We start from the raw sequence: 18,434 nt of genomic DNA on the forward strand, positions 1-18,434 counted from the left end.
TGCCTCATTAAGGCAGAAGCCATTCATAATCTGATGCCAGACTATGTCTTTCTTTTCTCTTTCTCCCTCTCTTCTCTCTCTCTTCTTTATTTCTCTTTATTTATTGGCCACTCAATTTACCACAGGGAGATGCCAGAGACTTAATCTCTCAGACTACATGCTAAGTATTTGTTCCCTTTGCATACTTTTCCACATGTTGCAGACTCTTACTACTTGGTCAATGTTGGTGTGTGACAGGGTTTATAGTTATACTGTAAAATATTTGAGTTTAATGAATAAATAGGTAAAAAATTACCATGCCAGAAGCTTTTGCATTATCAAAATAAACTGACTAAACAAAAATACTTTTAAGAATCCAGCTTACTGAAACATTATCTGGAAGAAAATTACATAAAGCTTGAAAGATAATTTTTGATACCATAACATATTGATTCATTCATACCGATGATTCATTCATTCATTCCATTATATAGTTCCCCACTTGCCAAGCAACTCTTGCTACCGGTAGTAATAGTGAAGACTCTATTACCATGATTGTACTTTAAGTTAGTATCATCTAGCCAGCCATTATTTCATTCCAAATACAGCATCTTTTTTGAAGTATATTCATATCCTCATAGTCAACGAATTGAATTTTGAGATGACATTTACCACCAATTTAAAAAGTATTTTAGTGTAATTTAAAGTCAATAGAACTGTACTAAGATTGACTTTAGCAAAAAGGCACTCTCCATTTCAGAAAACCATTGCTCTTTTTGAACTCTAAAGAAACCCTGTTTCTTATCCTATGAATCTTATACTCAAAAAAGGTAAATGTAAGCTGACAAATCAAGACAATATAAACCTAGATCAGTTCAGATTCATCTGTCTTAGATGTATGCATCTACTGCTCCAAATCACAGCAATTAAGGACATCAAAGGAAGTAATTTCCTTCATCAAATAACTTGATTTTTTTAAAGTAAGAATTCAACAGTGCAACCTGAAACTTATGCACTTAAAGGTTGCACTATGCTTGTGCATGTGCAATATGCACATACAGAAGTTCACTTTCTCAAACTTTCCTGACTAGTCAAAGAACCTTACATCATGGGTGAGTCACGGTTTTATAGGAACATGCTGAAACACAGGAGCTACACTTTTATCCCCAAAATATTTATTTTTAATCTCCGGAGTCACTTTTATGCAACCTTATGCTGCATAAAAGATAAGCAGAATTCAAATTCTGGCAGCTGAACTAAGGGAATTTTTCTTTGCATCACCCTGCTGCTTTAAAAAAATTTGGCATTCCAAGAATCTCTTATTTTTATTCTGTAAGTTCATTAGGCCTTAGGTTTATTTCTGACAGATATAATTCAAAAGCTGAACCAAGCACAATAACTCTCTTTACTCTAAATATTATAACTAGTTACAAAATTTAAGAATAATGTTTTCAGAGCCTGGGTAACATGCCAGTTCTCACAAAATGTAGTCTTGGAAGATTATTACTGACTGGACATCCAAAATTATACACACTCATGTTAAAATGAAGCAACTGTACAGGAAGATCTCTAATGGAAAAAGAAAAGATAGGGAATCAAGTACATATACAAAAGCACACAGACATTTCTCCCTCTATCCCAGCTTAACTTCCAAAAGAAAAAAGCAGGAATACAGTAATCAGAGTGTTTAGATGCTGTAGAAAGATTAATGTTTAATTGTGTACCCTAAAAGAGATTTTGGGGTTGGGGGGAAGGGAGAGTGTGCCCCAACATTCAATGTTTAGGTGGATCAAAGTAAGTATGATTCTGCTGTCTACCTATTTGCTTGCCATTTATTTGAAATTTTAACAAGGTTTTAAGGACCTGCTCTCCATTTCCTATTCCAATAATTGATCTAGCCACATATTTTTATATTTACAAAGTAATTATATATGATAAGTCATGGACTACAGTACTTCTCTCTGCAGCCCAATTAGAGGCAGAGTAGTTGACAATCAGGCATTTTCTATTTTTTTGGTTTTCTGGCTCAGCTTTTTTTTTTCTTAATGCCTTTGGGGTATATATAAAATTTAAGCAAAAATGCACATATTCTAAAAAATGTTAAGGAAAAAATACATTAAAAATAAAAAATAAGATTTGACTCAAACTACAGAGCTTTGATCTGCAAAATGATTATAGATCTGGTTTCGTCTTAAAATTCAAGAACTGATTATCTAGCTCATTCAGATCATCCAGCAAAAATTAATTTGTACTTAATTTTAAATGAAAATTGTATTCATGTCATAACTACAATATATTTGTTTACCTTTTTCTCACATACACAATAGCACCATTTAAATATACCATGTGGCTAAGCAGGCTTCGGATTAAGAAAACCGTTCTAGTCATTAAAATAGATGGGTAGAAATTCAACTCTAATGATGAACAATATTAAATGAAGATTGAATCACCAGAAGGACAAAAAGTGTAGGTATTGTCTGCCATTCCATCCTATGTCTAACTTTAGATATGTTACAGACAGCGTAGCTCTGGGCTTGTTTGTAATTTATGTTAATCTATTAAATCATCTACAGAGCATATGGTGATCAACAGCTACATTCTATCCCACATGCCACAAGTTTCTTATTAAAGTGGCTACACTAATAATTCTGAGAATCAGCCAACACATATTTTTTTTCAGAACAGCATTTATAGACATATATTATCCCAAATTTGGTATTTTTCTGAGCCGCTTTATAAATATATTCTGCATTTGGCATAATTTTCAGAACAACTAGCAGAGCAGCTAATTGCTAAATAAAACTTGTCCTTCTACTGGAAACATCACTTTCTTTTAAAAATGATCATTTAGGCATGCAATCATGTTAATTTCCAGGACACCAGACAGAAAAAATGTCATGCAGATGGGTTTTAGATGGTTCAAACAGATAGGAATGAGAGTCTGGCAAAAACTTTGAAGTCTCCGAATGGCTCTCAATTAACTGAACACTTTGCATGTGAATTTCAGGGAACCAATTACCTTACTTGTCACCTTACTTGCATGACGGCGGAAACTGACACACAATTAATGTTTTATGTCTCTCATGTGAAATGGAAATTCAACAATCTTCTAGTATAAGCAATTCTGCTTATGCCACTACTGGGCAACAACAGGACTTTTGATTTTTTTTTTTTTAAAAAAACATCTTCAGAGATATTACTGCCAAGTTATTTTAACATGTTCTCACATGCGAATATGCTAGTAAAATGTGTTACTCTTGCAACAGAAGAAAATATTTAGTTTTGCAAAATCTTTTGATTTTCATATATAGCTGGCGATAATTTTATATATATATATATATATATATATATATATATATATATATATATATATATATATATATATATATATATATACACACACACACACATATATATATATATATATATATATACACACACACACACACATATATATATATATATATATATATATATATATATATATATATACACACACACACACACACACATATATACATACATATGTATATATATATACACACACACACACACACACACAAAATCTTGCAACATATGGTCTAAGGTGTGCACACTAAGGATTTATTTTTCACATGCTATAGCTTACCTGTGGAGGCTTGCAAGGCACATCAAAAGCCAACTAGCCTTAATCAGGTTGCAAACATAACTGCAGCACTGAGCAGGATTCATTTAAAAACTGATATTGAAAAAAAAAATTTATTCAATTTCAAAGTCCTTTGTTGCGATGAAACCCATCACGAGAAAGGACCCAAAGCCTCAGGATGTTCCCCAGCACCAGCCTCTTTCTTTTAAATGAACAGAAGCTTAAAGATCCACCATGGTTTGTTTGCTTACAAGCTGCTGCTTACTTCACTGAGGTTTGTGGCGTAGTTTCCTGCTGGATTGTAAATATATATATATATGGTTGGGCTCATACTCCATTCTCCAATCTATGTCCAATAACTTAACAGATGTTCCTTTAATAGAGATTTGTGAAAGAAAAAATGTTGTTATTCAGTTCAATAAACTTTCTCCAGCAAGTCATGGAGGGGCCTAGATGAGAGAGGTTTGTGTGTGGGAGCACAGAGTGATAACACTGCACAGTTCTTAAAGAGTACCAGCCTACAAACTGAACCACAGCAGAAAAATACAAAAAAGTAACAATAACAGTCTATTTAGTTGTTCACAAAAATAATAATGTAAATGCTGGCTATACTTAGTCTAATGTGCAAGAAAGTGCTCTATTACTTAGGAAAAAATACACAGCAAAATCCAGAAATCAAAGAATCAAAGTGAGCTAATCTCCACTCCTTTGATACAAAGCAGCAGACAGGTTTTAGCTGGTTGTTTTCCCTCCTTTCAAGCCCATCCAACATCTTGCACAAAGAGACACACAGAAAAAACAAGGTTTACAAGTGCTACCAAGCTACCTCTAAATATGGATGGAATTATCAGGAGTGGAGAGATATAGTGTACACAAAAGTTCTAATGTGCAAATTCAGTCACAGCACACATAAAGGACTGGACTTGGGATCAGTTTTAAGTCCAATATTAACTCTGTACTTGTCCAAATTTACAAGACTTGTTTAAAAAAGCAAACACTCCAACTAAACTGAAGTAATTAAAAAAACACAGAGATGTTCCTTTGAAGGCAAGGGGAGCCTAGAACTTTGGCTGATATAAAGAAACACGACCACTAAGGCACCCAGAGGCAATCTGACAATGTGTTGGAGAGAACTTGGTAGTCAGAACCACATCGCCATGCGAGTAGAGTGAGCGGATCTCCTGCAAGGGGGCAGCTTCTTTGGGCAAGCAGTCAATCAGTTCGCTGCACTGGGTGTCAAATCCCAACAAACGGATTCCATAGCCATGTGGGGAGGAGATCATTCGACCATCTGGGCTGAAACAGAGTTCTTTAATATAGCCCTGGCCTACATTGGCTTCTTCGATGCAATGAGTCAATCTGAGGGAACAGCGAGGGGAAACTGGCCGCACTGGTGCTCCTTCTTGGAATTCATAAACACAGGTCCACTACAGAAAGTAGGAGAGAAATAACATTTAATGTTATATCAACATAGATACTGCATAAATCTCTCTATTTCATGAAGGCTTTCGTGTAACAATATGGATAGTGTACTAGTGCTTCCCTGTTGTCTCACATTTAAATATTAAATAGACATCACCATTCTAAACCCTCTCTAAATTAGCCAAGATTGGTTACCAGCTGCTGTTTAGACTCATTCAGTATAACATTGCACAATGTCATGTTATAGTTAATTACATGGGCATAAGCAATAGCAATGCTTTGTAAACTATGGTTAGACGTTATTGAGTTCAGCATTTTCTTAATGACTAAACAAGTGCCTAAATGTAGTAAGGGAAGTCTTCAGAAAAATATGATTTACGAACAGAGACATTTCTTTTTAACTATTGAGTTAATATAAAACCTTGTCATTTGAGAATTTTCTAATCCCCTTTCAAGCCAACTAAGCTATTGGGCTCTGATACACAGCCTTCAACTTACAACAGTTCATTTAGTGACAGTTCACAATTACAACAGCACTGTTGTTTACACATGACTCCTGCAGCATCCCCATGGTCACTTGATCAAAATTCAGATGCTTGGCAACTGACTTTTAATAGTTGTAACAGTCTGGAGTCATTAGATCACCTTTGGTGACCTTCTGACAAACAAAGTCAATGGTGAAGCCAAATTCACTTAACAACTGTGTTACTAACTTAACAACTGCAAAGATTCATTTAACAACCGAGAAAAGTTGTAAAATGGGACACAACTCACTTAATAACTGTTTCACTTAGCAACATAAATTTTGGGCTGAACTGTGGTTGTAAGTTGAGGACTACCTTTATGTCTGTAAAATTATACTCAATTCATTACACATTTGTATTTCCTTTTGTCTATCTCCATCTTGAATTATTGGAACAAAAACAAGTTGAGAATATGATTTTCTCCATGTCTTTCAGTCATTTTCACAAAGGAGAACATGACATCACCTTGAAAGATGATGAGAATAAAGCAAAATAATGAACCAGATGTTCAACTCCGTTGTTTTCAGCCAAGCTTAGTTTACATCATTCAAATGATCCAAATGAAGCAAACACCGCAACTCAAGATTACAACTATACACATTGCTGCCACATTTGTTTTGTATTTCTAATTTTATCAATGGAGTGACAGTTCACTTCTATTTAATTAATAGACAAAAGACCTCCAGTTTTTTTTGCAAGAACATGATCAACATACATATGCACCATTATTATCACCCTATTTTTACCTCCTGATCATCAGTGTTACTTGAACATCGAAGAAGTGTCGCCCATCCTTTGGGATGGAGCTGCAGTGATGTAATGCAGTTTCCCCGATCCCTCTCACCAGGAACCTCTGGGGTTAAAACCTCAAGACTATTACGTGGAGAACCACCTAAGGGAACAAAATGGCATCACTACAATTAAAACCATTTTTAGTTCCCTCCTTGTCCAATAGGAAAGAACACTGTACTATAAGTCCTTGCCATATAGAAGAGGCTCAGATTTTGCAATTAGTCATTTACTTGTTTTACATACCTTCTCGTTGGGTTACTCGTACTGTATGTTTCTCAGTACGTGGGCCTGAATCTCCTTGGTGTCCTGGTGATTCAGCACTTCTAGGACCAGGTGAAGTGACGGATGCCAGATCTGAGAATGGAAAAGCAAGATGAGGTGACATGAAACACAAAAACAGTGTTAGATACCTCTCCTAATTTATTAATTTCATGGCTTTGAAACTCTTTGCAAAGTGGTGCTCCATTAAAGATCAAGAATATCGTTCTTGATTTTTAAGAACTTTCCTTGTGTTAGATATCATTTGGTTGCTTATTTCTAAGAAGTATTGCAAAGATTTAGAAATTAATAGCTTACAGATTATTTTCCTTGGAATCTCATCCTCCTGAAAGTTAATCTTGTTATTTCAAGATCAGTAACAGCAGAACATACCCATAAGACAACACCCCTAACTGACATTCTTCCAGAAAAAGCTACCATGCAAAAACATTAGGCTGGTTCCACTGAGCACAAAAAGTCACAAAAAGAATAGGCATCACGGTAGTTCACACGCCATTCAAAGCACTACCAGCTCTTCATAAAAAGAGGCAAACCATAAGTGGCTCCATCCAAATTGATTAACATGTATGAACATGAGATGGTAGTTTATTCTAAGACAAATAATGCTTATGCAGTTTATTTCTCAAATGTTTTAGTCACCCTAGGGCAACTAATTCAGCTAAAAATACACACAAAGATGCAATAAAACAATGCATTCAAAATTAGCAGAGGCTAAATTCATACACTGAAATTAATTTACTATGGTGTACAAATGCAGCCATAAATTTAGTGTATGCAAGATAATAGATAAATTATGCATGAATTCTCAGCACAAGAGCCATGGTGGCGCAATAGTTAGAGACTGCAGTACTGCAGCCGTGGTGGCACAGTAGTTAGATTGCAGTACAGCAGGCTACTTCTACTGACTGCCGGCTGCCAGCAATTTGGCAGTTCAATTCTCACCGGCTCAAGGTTGACTTAGCCTTTCATCCTTCTGAAGTTGGTATAATGAGGACCCAGATTGTTGGGGGCAATATGCTAACTCCGTAAAACCACTCAGAGCTGTAAAGCATTGTGAAGCAGTATATAAGTCTAAGTGCTCTTGCTATTGCTACATGTCCTTCATCCTACTAACCTTTTGCAATATATACCATACAGGCTTTTCAAGTTAACTTACTTCTTGCATACAATGCTATATATCCAATGCCATCTATTATCTCACAAGATCTAGGAACAATATAGGCACAACAGGGGTAATATTAACAAAATGCCAAAACTTGCCAGAATTTGATGTGGTTCTCCTGGCTCTCAGAATGGGATAACTGACAACTTCTAAAGATTTGGTCAAGTCGAGATCATGCAAGATCAGAAGATATCCAGAAGAAGTGGAGATCAGCATTTTGGAGCAGTCTGGAGTCAATCTCATGCGCATGAGAAAGCGGGTGTGAAAAAACTTCTTGTGAGGACAGCCATCTTCTGTGCACCTAAGGAAAGACACCCATCAAACCACAATAATTTTTATTCCATACTTTTAAGTACCCCAAATTTTAATCCTATGTTTGAGATAGTATTTCTCTTAAAGAATAATATTCATCTTTCCTCTTCCTGTCCGACATATAATTTAAAGAAAAGCAAAGTGGCTATACAATCATTTTTCTACTGATATTTTGGTAGTGAGGAATCTCAACCTGAATATGCACGCTAAAATAGTTTATCAAAGAACGAACTTTCTCTCTCATTCAACTTGAGCCCTAAAACATCTGCTCCATCACTTCAAAGAAGCAGCAGGATTTTGCTATGCTTCATAGGTTGCTGGCAGTGTCTCATGTGCAGTACACAAGCAGAAGAAAGCACCTTCAAACAAACAGCAGTTGCCATGACCCAGTACTAAATTGCTGCTTATAAAGTAAGACAACATGTGGCAGATATTCTAGAAGATATTCCTGCACCTCTAATCCACCAATATTGTACACTATATTGCCAAAAGTATTCGCTCACCTACCTTTACTCACATATGAACTTACTGTAAGTGACATCCCATTCCTAATCCATAGGGTTCAATATGACATCGGTCCACCCTTTGCAGCTATAACAGCTTCAACTCTTCTGGGAAGGCTGTCCACAAGGTTTAGGAGTGTGTTCATGGGAATTTTTTTACCATTCTTCCAGAAGCGCATTTGTGAGGTCACACACTGATGTTGGATGAGTTTACGTGGCCTACAACTTCGTGGCTGAGTTGCTGTCATTCCCAAACATTTCCACGTTCTTATAATACAGCTGAAAGTTGACTGTGGAATATTTAGGAGCGAGGAAATTTCATGACTGGATTTGTTGCACAGGTAGCATCCTATCACAGTTCCACTCTGGAATTCACTGAGCTCCTAAGAGCGACCCATTCTTTCACAAATGTTTGTAAAAACAGCCTGCATCCCTAGGTACTTGATTTTATACACCTGTGGCCATGGAAGTGATTGGAATACCTGGTTCTGATTATTTGGATGGGTAAGTGAATACTTTTGGCAATATAGTGTATGTTCTGATGTAAAAGCACTGGGCTAGTATCCAGTGGTAACATATCATTGCTGCTCAAAACACCTGATTGGTTTCAGTATAAAAGTTCTAATTCTCTATTTTTATCTGTTTTATTTTTGATAAATAAAACTTCTGGATTTATGGTCACAGTAAAGATTTGATGTGGTCATTCTTACTTATCTACTAGAATTTAAAAAACGTTTCAAGATTCTGCTCCAAGCTTGGCTCTAAGTGGACAATTTCCAGAAGCATTATGCTAATTTCAGCTATGACAGTTTGTTGACCTTACAATCAAGGGGAAAGAATAAAGAATGATAGGAAATGAATTTTGACCTACATCTGCACAACACTAAGATATGAACCAAGAAACTCAAAGTGCAACCATATCCTATTTCCATGCAGCTAGCAAGTTTTCTGATAACTAACTAAAAAGGCAGTGTTGTTGTCTTTTCAGTCTTCTAAATGAAAAAAGGGATCAATGTGAAATTTCTTTACCTGTTGGTATCCCAAATGATGACATTTCCATCAAATCCCGATGTTACTAGCAATCTTGTGTTAGTATCATATTCAATATTCTTCACCCAGCTGGTGTGACCATGTAAAGTGCACACTTTTGAATCTAGCTTCCTCAGATCCCATAGTGCTACGGTAGTATCATCAGAGCAAGTTGCAAACAATCTGTTATCAAGAAACCTACAAATAAAATAAAAAGGGAAAGGGACAGGATCTCATTAATGCAGTCAAGTTCAAACATAATTAAATCATAACGCTAAATGTTACCCTGCATTGATTTCAAAAAATAATTATACCATATAGAATAGTATCAGTTTAATGCTTTTAAAGCATCTGACTTCTGAAAGACTAAAGCAGATCTCAAAAATGGGCTGCAGTGCTTGAAGTGAGAATTTGCAGACCTGCTGGTTTAAGAAATATCAGAAGAAGTTTTCTAAGGTGGCCAATTTTATATTTGGCTTATTTAGTAAGAATGTATTACAGGTACCGTTACTTTGTCATTTCACAATCCATGAAAAAATACCTCATTTGAAAAGAAACACACATGTTAAATGAGTATAAATGATTATATCATGTTCAATTATTAGCTTGCATATGTATTTATTTTAAAAAATGTTTGGTAGTTACTAACAAAGAAATGTGTCCAATCAAATTTGAAATTAAGTTATGTTTTATATATATATATATATATATATATATATATATATATATATATATATATATGTATGTATGTATGTATGTATGTATGTATGTATGTATGTATGTATGTATGTATGTATGTATGTTATATTTGTGCTGATAAATAAATAAAGGGAGACTAGTATAGATCTATTTCAAGCTATTTAGCTCTCATCAGCTAGCCATACCCTTACTGGGAATCGAGCCTGTGCTGTATTGCCTCTAAGGCAGATGTGTTAACCATTGAGCCACAGAGCTCAACTCCTTACAGCCAACCAGATACCTTTCACCTTGGCTGGCTCTTGTGACAAGCCGAAGGACAGAGAATGGAAGTAGTGATCTTCCTCCCATATTTGGGCATACCGGGAGTTGTAACTCTAATATATATTAGAGATGTAATATATATATATTACACACACACACACATTCTTATTCTCCATTTGGAATTACATCTGCCTTATTTATCTAACCTCTGAGATTCTTGGGCACAGTTGGCAGTAACTCTTGTAGAAGAGGAGTGAGTAATTTAAGGACCTGAAAGCATAAGATCCCTCTATAAAGACTGAGGCTCCTACAATAATCTGTGCTCATCCACATTATCTGCTCATTGGCCATAGCAATGTGGCTTGAGTCTCCACAAAGACATGAATGTAATATTTGATACCAATTGAGAGCAAGAAAAACAAACATTTTGAATGACAACTAATTTGGATAACATTACAACTTCATCCGTCACTACTTTTAGAGTTGAACAAAACAGGCTTTGGAATTTTAATCATTGGCAACTGATTTTATTTGCCAGGAGACTAACCTGATGTTATTTACACAGTCCTCATGAGCAGTGGAAAGGGTTTTGATGTGCTTTGAAGAGATAGGATCAAACAGCAGGACTTCTGTCTGTTCACAAGCAACAGTTAGCACTGATCTAGACAGAAAAGAGAAGCAGGTATATTACACATAATAAACTTTATATTCTTTCAGAAGAAAGACTCCAAAAGGTCCATGCACACTTAGAAATGAATCAATAACAATACTAAACATGAGACAAAACTGTCGCTTTTGTGTTAATTTTTTTTCTTCCTTCTTTTAAATTAATATGTATAAAACCAACCAACTACAGAATGCACTGAATAAACAGAATAAAAATAAAATAATGTTGTTGTTTCTTTGAGTCAATCTTGGCTTAAAGCAGCTGTCTGGACAAGTCCTTGCCGTTTTCTTGGCAAAATTTTCACAAGTGGTTTGTCTTTGCCTTCTTCCTGGGGCTGAGAGAGTAGGATTGGCCAAAGTCGCCCAGCTGGCATTCTGCCTCAGGCAGAAGTAGCATACATAGTCTCTTGGTTTCTAGTCTAGTTCTTTTAATCGTTACAACAAACTTGCTTTCTTCAATAACCACAATGTAATATTTCTAGCTAAAATACTCTAAATTATGTTCTACACATTTAAATTGCTAATTTTATTTTCTCCCACTTACTTCAGTGTTATGAAGCAGAAACTGTTTCATGAACTCTTATAGCACTCACTTCTGGTAAAACTAGTTCTATGTACACAATTGTCCAAAAAGGACTGAGCAGGAAAATGCTTTGCTCAATCATCCAAGGTTCGATCAGAGAAATATCACTCTAATAATGAAAGAAAGTACTTTCTCCCCAGACAGAGTTCTAGAAGGCTTCAAATTTTATTTCTTTATTCAATTCAATTTAGGCTCTACCCAAATTCAACTGACCCTGCGTGAATCCTCAAATAGTAACATTAAGGATATTACTATCCTTAATAGTAATATTAAGACCCAAACCATAATAAAACCAAGATGGGATCCAGGCACAACATGCTAACAAACATTAAAAAAACAACAACACCAAGAGACACATACAAGAACTCCCATCCAAATCACACATGGTTCTGAAGGCTGGGAACACATAGATTTCATGGGGATACCTTATTCCAAAAGGCACCCATTATGATAGAGAAGGTATGCTTCTTGGGTCCCAACAGATGACGTGGTTTAATTCAAGAGAACCAGAGTGGGCTAACTATGCGAATATGTTACCAGTTGAGCAGAACCCTTGGGAAACAGGTGCTCTCTCAAATAACTTTGTCCTATGATGTATAGATATTTACAGGTGATTTCATCAATGAGATTATTATTTGATCAACAAAATTACAAAGATAATAAAATGTAACTGGCTATTTACACACAAAGAAACAATTTATGTCTTTATTTGAATGTATTTCCTATTCCTATCCTTCCTTCCTTCTTCCTTCCTTCCTCCCCTCCCTTCTTTTGAAACCTTGAATAATTATGCTTTATTACTGTGCATCTGCTAAATTAATATTTCCCATGTACATATGAGCTTCAATGAACAAAATTCCTTTAACTGATCATTGTTTGTGTGATCACAAATATACAATAAGGCTACAAGTACATTGTATAGATTGCAGTCTTCTTTTTAAACATCATCTAACAGCAAAGGCAAGATTTAATGTTTTTTCTCCCCAATTCTGCAAAAAATACTTGTGCATCCATATAATTTAGGAACAGATTTTACACTGCATTAGAAAAAGAAGGTTATCTTTTTATAACCATAATGGAGCCTGCCCATTACAGTTGAAAGGGCATTAATGAGTCCTCATCCCTGCTCTGCTCAATGCATTAACGAATGTGCAAGTCGTTAAGTGGAATTTGGGGTACCTCAGGAGTGGGAAGACCCTAGATAAAGAGAACCTATGAATGAAGGTAAATATATGTGGCCCAGGGTAATGTTCCAATCTTGATCAGTCACCGGGACCAGAGGCTTAATCTTCTGAGCTTTCAGACACATGCTGGAGCCCATCCTCAGGGAATGCCTCCCTATCAGAATGTATGCCCAATTAGCACACACCTGTGAGAACCCAGTTAAACAAAGAAGTTCATAAATTCACATATCTTTAAGCACCATTGTAATTTAATGACTCTTACTATTAAAGAAAGACTCTAACACCTTCTGTGGTTTGAAGCATCTTTTATGAACTTTAGCTGATTGGCAGCTGTAACGACACCTGCACGGAGATATCTTAACCAGGTATCCACATTCTTATAACTTCACTTCTGAAAGACTACTATCTATTGTACACAGGACTGCCCTTAGAAAAATTTAAAAACTGCTGTTGATTCAAGTTGCCCCACTCCCTCACACACACTGACATACACATTTCTAAACCGCCTATTTCCCTCACAGAAGGAGATAAAGCTCCAAAATTAGGAATTGGAATTGCTTCAAATGCTTTACCAGCTGCCCAGTCTCCACGTGAATTTGTGGATTCTGTTGAAAGCGATGCTTTTAACAAATAGGGGTTAGGATCATTGGAAAGATAGATGGATGGATGGATGAATGGATGTGGGTCTGTGTGTGTATCTAAGGATTTCTGTGTGAATCCCTAACAAACGAACAGCAACATGTGACTACTAAGGCAAAGATCTTCTTAACAAGCTTTATGGAATAGCCTCCAAAGAACACGATGATTGATGGTCCTCTCTATGGCTTATTTGACACTAAATATTTTTATTTTGGCCAGTTTGTTTTAATGCGTCTTGGGCTCTTCTTTCAATATGATTTAATATTTAATACCTCCAGCAATACAAATAGGGTTTTTCAAGTTTATATTTATTTTTTAATTTTGATATTTAAGTCACTTACAAAATATATTTTGATAGGTAGTCTGTGATCGTTTGTATTTACTTATGGCTTCTTGCTTGCTATTCACATACCCATCCATGTTTCCAAAGATATGCTAGCTAGTTGATAACAGAAACTAAGATTAGGAATAGAGGAAGTAGAGAAAGTTTCCTAAAGGAGAGGGGACAAGCCTCAGATGCTTGACTGTCATTAAGGGTATAATCTTATTATTACCAGGAATACATTGGCACATTACAGGTGCAGCTACGATGCAAATAGACAAGGGTTTAATAAAGAACAATGCGGGTTGGCAAACCTGAATTGGATGCAACAGTATTTATACTGCTAAAAGCTAACTAGCTGGAGATTGTCCCATTGGCCACAAAGAAGAGGACAAAAAGCCTGGGGAACTCTGCCAAAGACAAATGTGAGAATGCATGGTGGGACCTACCTACCCAAATATAGATGGTATTGGGGGGATTGAAAATGATGGAAGATCAAAGGTTTTAGCAATCAAAGAAAAGCCATATCCCAGACTGACTAAGAGGGGAAAGTTTTGCCTGTTACCTGCAAGTCCTTCATGAATTCTAATGAAGGCTGGAAAACCCAAACTTTGCACATTAAAAAAAACAAATAGCCCCAAATAAAAGTACTAGTTCTGCTAAGCAATGGATCTGAATGCTGAATGTCAATGCTGAACAACAACAATCTAGAATTATATTTAGCTTTGAGTTTCTATCAAATTCCAAGAACCCATAGGTAATCATATAAATTTAATAAATCAGAGCCCACTGCAGATTCTTCATATCCTAGAGAAATAAAAGATCTAATTGTAAATTTAAAAACAACAACACAAGTCCTAGATTTCTGGCTTCTAAGTCCAAATGCACAGTAGTAACCTTTCATGCCTCTTAAACTTAAAGTATGACATCAAAGGAGAGGGGGAGAAGCAGAGAACCCTGAAATACTGGTTTCTCAATGATTTTACAAACTGCTGTCCTGTATCACTAGACCAGGATTCATGGAACAAACAATAGTAACCCAAAGTTTATGGGATACAAGCAAATTCCAGCCCCACTCTGTATCCTCAAAACGCCCTCAAATTGCACCATGGAAACTCAACTGCAATTCACTGATGATTTTCAACTATATAAGTTTTTTTGCATTTTGGGGGCGATTGTGAAAAAAATGTTAAATAGTTCTGTAAAGCCTCTGCAATGTTTAATGCACTGATTTTGCACCTGGAAAACAAACAAAAATGGAGTGAAGAGGAATTCAGCTAGTTCTATTTCAATAATATTACCAAGTCATTTATAGTCCCTTCTTTACTAACAGAAGGTAATTTAAATGAAATATGATATAGAAATGTTGCACATCTATATCATGACAAACAAAAACGAAACATAAAACAACACTGTGTGAATCAAGCCAAGTTAGTAATGTCAAAGCACTGACACAGAAGAATGCATACTGCTGATTTAGTGCAAAAGGGATTAATTTAGTTTCCACCAGCCACCTTATTTTAGGTTTAAGAAATAAATTGACAAGATGAAACAATCCAACTATTACCATCAAGGAGTACCAGGCAATCTATGTTTCAAGTACTTACAGCCAAAACCTATTTTGCATGAAAGTCATACACTTTTATTTTTGGACTTTCAGTGCAGAAACATATTATGAACGTTAGCATATTTATAAAAGACTGACTTATTAAGGTACTATAGCACAGTTACTTAATAAGGCTGCAATTCTCGTGTTCTCAATAAAAGTGGGCAGATAGACAATGCAATTTATAATTTATTGACATTATCTTGAAGACTATATTTTAAAAAATAAAAATAAAATACACCATATATTTCCAGGAGAAAAATAGATACAAGAAAATACTATATAAAAAATACATATGTGCTAAATGAAAAACATCAGTGTTCAGATAAATATACCACCTTTACACAATATCCCAATCTGCTCAATACAATAGTTTCTAAGCTGAAATAACTTTTCCGTAACTTTAGCAGGTCTATCATTCAGGGCCCAGTGGGCTATTGTTTCAAATACAGATCTAAGCCTATAGGAGGCATATAGTTGATAACAATAAAAGAACTTCCCATGTATATACAGTCAACTAGAAGAGGCTCTGAAACAATCAAATAAGCCTTTCAAAGTATGCAGCCACCTTTACATTTTGAAGAATGCTTCATTCACACCAAGACACTTTGCAGAAGCATCCCTTTCAAATACTTTTCACAGCCTAATATCTGGACTACAGCCAACATATATTTAGCTGAGAATTTTTTAAAAAACCATTGAATTTGCTTGACCAAAGGTTGCAAAAGTTGATCATATGACTTTGGGAGACAGCAACTGTCATAAGAATGAGTCAGTTGCCAAGCACTTGAATTTTGATCACCTGACCAAGGGGATGCTACAAAGATTGTGAGTGTGAAAAAGGGTCGTAAATGACTTTTTCAGTGCTGTTATAACTTTGAATGCTCACTAAATAAACTGTTGTAATATTTTTTTTGTTGTGATGTATTATATGAAATATACCGGCATTACCTTAATCCAAGAACAAAAAGATAAAAGACAAGTAGAAATTGTAAAGTGTATTAATCAATCTGGACATACATGAAAAAGTAACTTGGGGTCTAACTTGTTACAGTATTTTAAATAATGAGGGTCTCTGAGAAATAGATTTCACTTTATGCTAAACTAAGCTATATTCTTCAACACCAGTTTACATTCTTCAATGCAAAAACTAATAGTCCTTAACTTATGACCACGGATGAAACCAAAATTTCTGTAGCAAATCACTTTTGAAATCTTTCCAAGAAAACTGCAAAGACAGGCAGTTATCAGGAGTCAAAAACTGACTAAAGAGCACCACCACCATCAACAAATCATTATTCAGAAGTTATGCTTTTCCTACTTTAGTTTCCTTTGAGCTTATAATAAATGCAGTACAGCAAAAAAAAAATTGCAGTTTTCCCTTAGAGCAGCACATTGCAATATTCCTATCAATTATGATGAGTCCCATTAATATTTATTTTAAAAGTGTGGATTTTTTGTTAATACATTTCAGCTTTTCATGTGCTATTTAAATCATACATTCATCTTTAAAAAGAACATAAGGATAGGAAACAATTACACAAAAAAGGTGTGAAAGCTTCTATTTGTACATGACAGCTTCAAAGAACAGCAAATTAACATTAGTGGATGAAAGACTAATAGAACTTGAGTTATTTGATATACATTAAACCAGCTGTCACCAACTGTTGGTCCATGGGCCACTGGTGATCTGCAAGAAAATGGTGGTCCGCAGAAAAATTATTTGCATGTTTTATATTGCATTAAATACTATGTATCTTTTCAAAAAAATCATATTAGTGGTCTGCAGGATTTAAAATTATGGATTTAGTGGTCCCTGAAGTCCGAAAGGTTGGTGACCCCTGCAATAAAGTACATATTTTTCTCATTACACCAACTGGCTTCCGACTACTAGGTGCCCCGTCCATTCTTATCTCATTTATTGCTACTCTGTCCCCATTTCCCTAATTGCAAACACTTCAGGCCTTGCGCAGTTGCTTGCCCAATCCTAGTATGTCCTCATAACTTTACGTGCAAACTACAGCGGGGGGGGGAGGGGAGAGAAGAGAGGCAACATCTATTACAATTGTACTGAATTCAGGGGGACGAAGAATAAAAATGGAGACACAATTCTTCGTTTGCAAGCGTGGATATAATTCAACCTGCAGCTAAAATTGCAAAAATATGCCGCGGAGCCCGGCACTAAACGGAGACCTCTCGCACCCCACGCAAACGAGGAGGTCGAGGCACCCCAAAGCAACCCTTCTCTCCATCCTTACCCGCCAGGGGAGTACTCCAGGTTGAAAACGGCGCCGTGGGTGCGGGTGATGGGGGACACAGAATCGGCGGGCTGAATAGCACCATAGAGCCTCGTCATGGCCCGGAAAGTGTCCCTCGCCGGCTCCACGCAGCGGCCCCCATGGCCCAGGCCCCGTTCCCGCACCCAGGAGAACAGCCCCCCGCCTGGAGCCGAGACCGGGGCGGTGGAAGTAAAAGAGGCCGGGGGCGACTTCGGGGACACCGCCCGGGGTGGTGAGCTCGAAGGGGGCGGCGACTGGTCGCCGTCGCCCGGGGGCGACCGCTCTGGGGTAGGGACCCACCGCGTCTTCCAGCTCATCCCGAGCCCGAGCCCGCCGCCACGACAAGCAGCAGCACCACCACCATTCCCCACCCACCCCCGGGCCTTCGGCTCCCCACCACTTCCGGTGCGGTGAGCACCAAAGAAATCGCACCGGGCGCAAACTCGAGAGTGTCTCGAAGCGGCCGCCCGATTGGTGTTCCCCCAGCTCTTTGGGGAAAGCGGTCATGCTGAGCTTTGAGCGGCCGGGCGTTTTAAACAGACCGGAAAGCGGTTTTATGTTTCTGGTT

The 18,434-nt window shown here is 36.7% G+C and overlaps 1 protein-coding gene across 1 annotated transcript; it reads right to left on the bottom strand.

The window, feature by feature from the left end:
- Window positions 1-3,565: 3,565 nt before the first annotated feature.
- DCAF10 (DDB1 and CUL4 associated factor 10) lies at window positions 3,566-18,254 on the bottom strand. The gene is made up of 7 exons (XM_014072298.2): window positions 17,846-18,254; window positions 11,135-11,248; window positions 9,628-9,825; window positions 7,882-8,084; window positions 6,586-6,696; window positions 6,297-6,442; window positions 3,566-5,031 (listed from the first exon to the last, which is right to left on the bottom strand). Exons 1-7 carry the CDS (start codon window positions 18,181-18,183, stop codon window positions 4,663-4,665), a joined length of 1,479 nt encoding a protein of 492 aa, XP_013927773.2. The 5' UTR covers window positions 18,184-18,254; the 3' UTR covers window positions 3,566-4,662.
- Window positions 18,255-18,434: the final 180 nt, after the last annotated feature.

The sequence above is a fragment of the Thamnophis sirtalis genome, unplaced genomic scaffold (genome assembly GCF_051295495.1).
Source record: "Thamnophis sirtalis isolate CommonGarterSnake01/CBP01778 unplaced genomic scaffold, rThaSir2_p1.2 scaffold_5, whole genome shotgun sequence".
In the NCBI taxonomy this organism is placed as follows: Eukaryota; Metazoa; Chordata; class Lepidosauria; order Squamata; family Natricidae; genus Thamnophis; species Thamnophis sirtalis.

Coding starts and splice junctions, on each gene's coding strand:
- DCAF10 (XM_014072298.2), bottom strand. CDS start 18,183: ATGAGCTGGAAGACGCGGTGGGTCCCTACCCCAGAGCGGTCGCCCCCG. Junction 11,249..17,845: donor CTGGAGTACTCCCCTGGCGG/GTAAGGATGGAG, acceptor TTTTCTGTCTAG/ATCAGTGCTAACTGTTGCTT. Junction 6,443..6,585: donor ACGAGTAACCCAACGAGAAG/GTATGTAAAACA, acceptor TTGTTCCCTTAG/GTGGTTCTCCACGTAATAGT.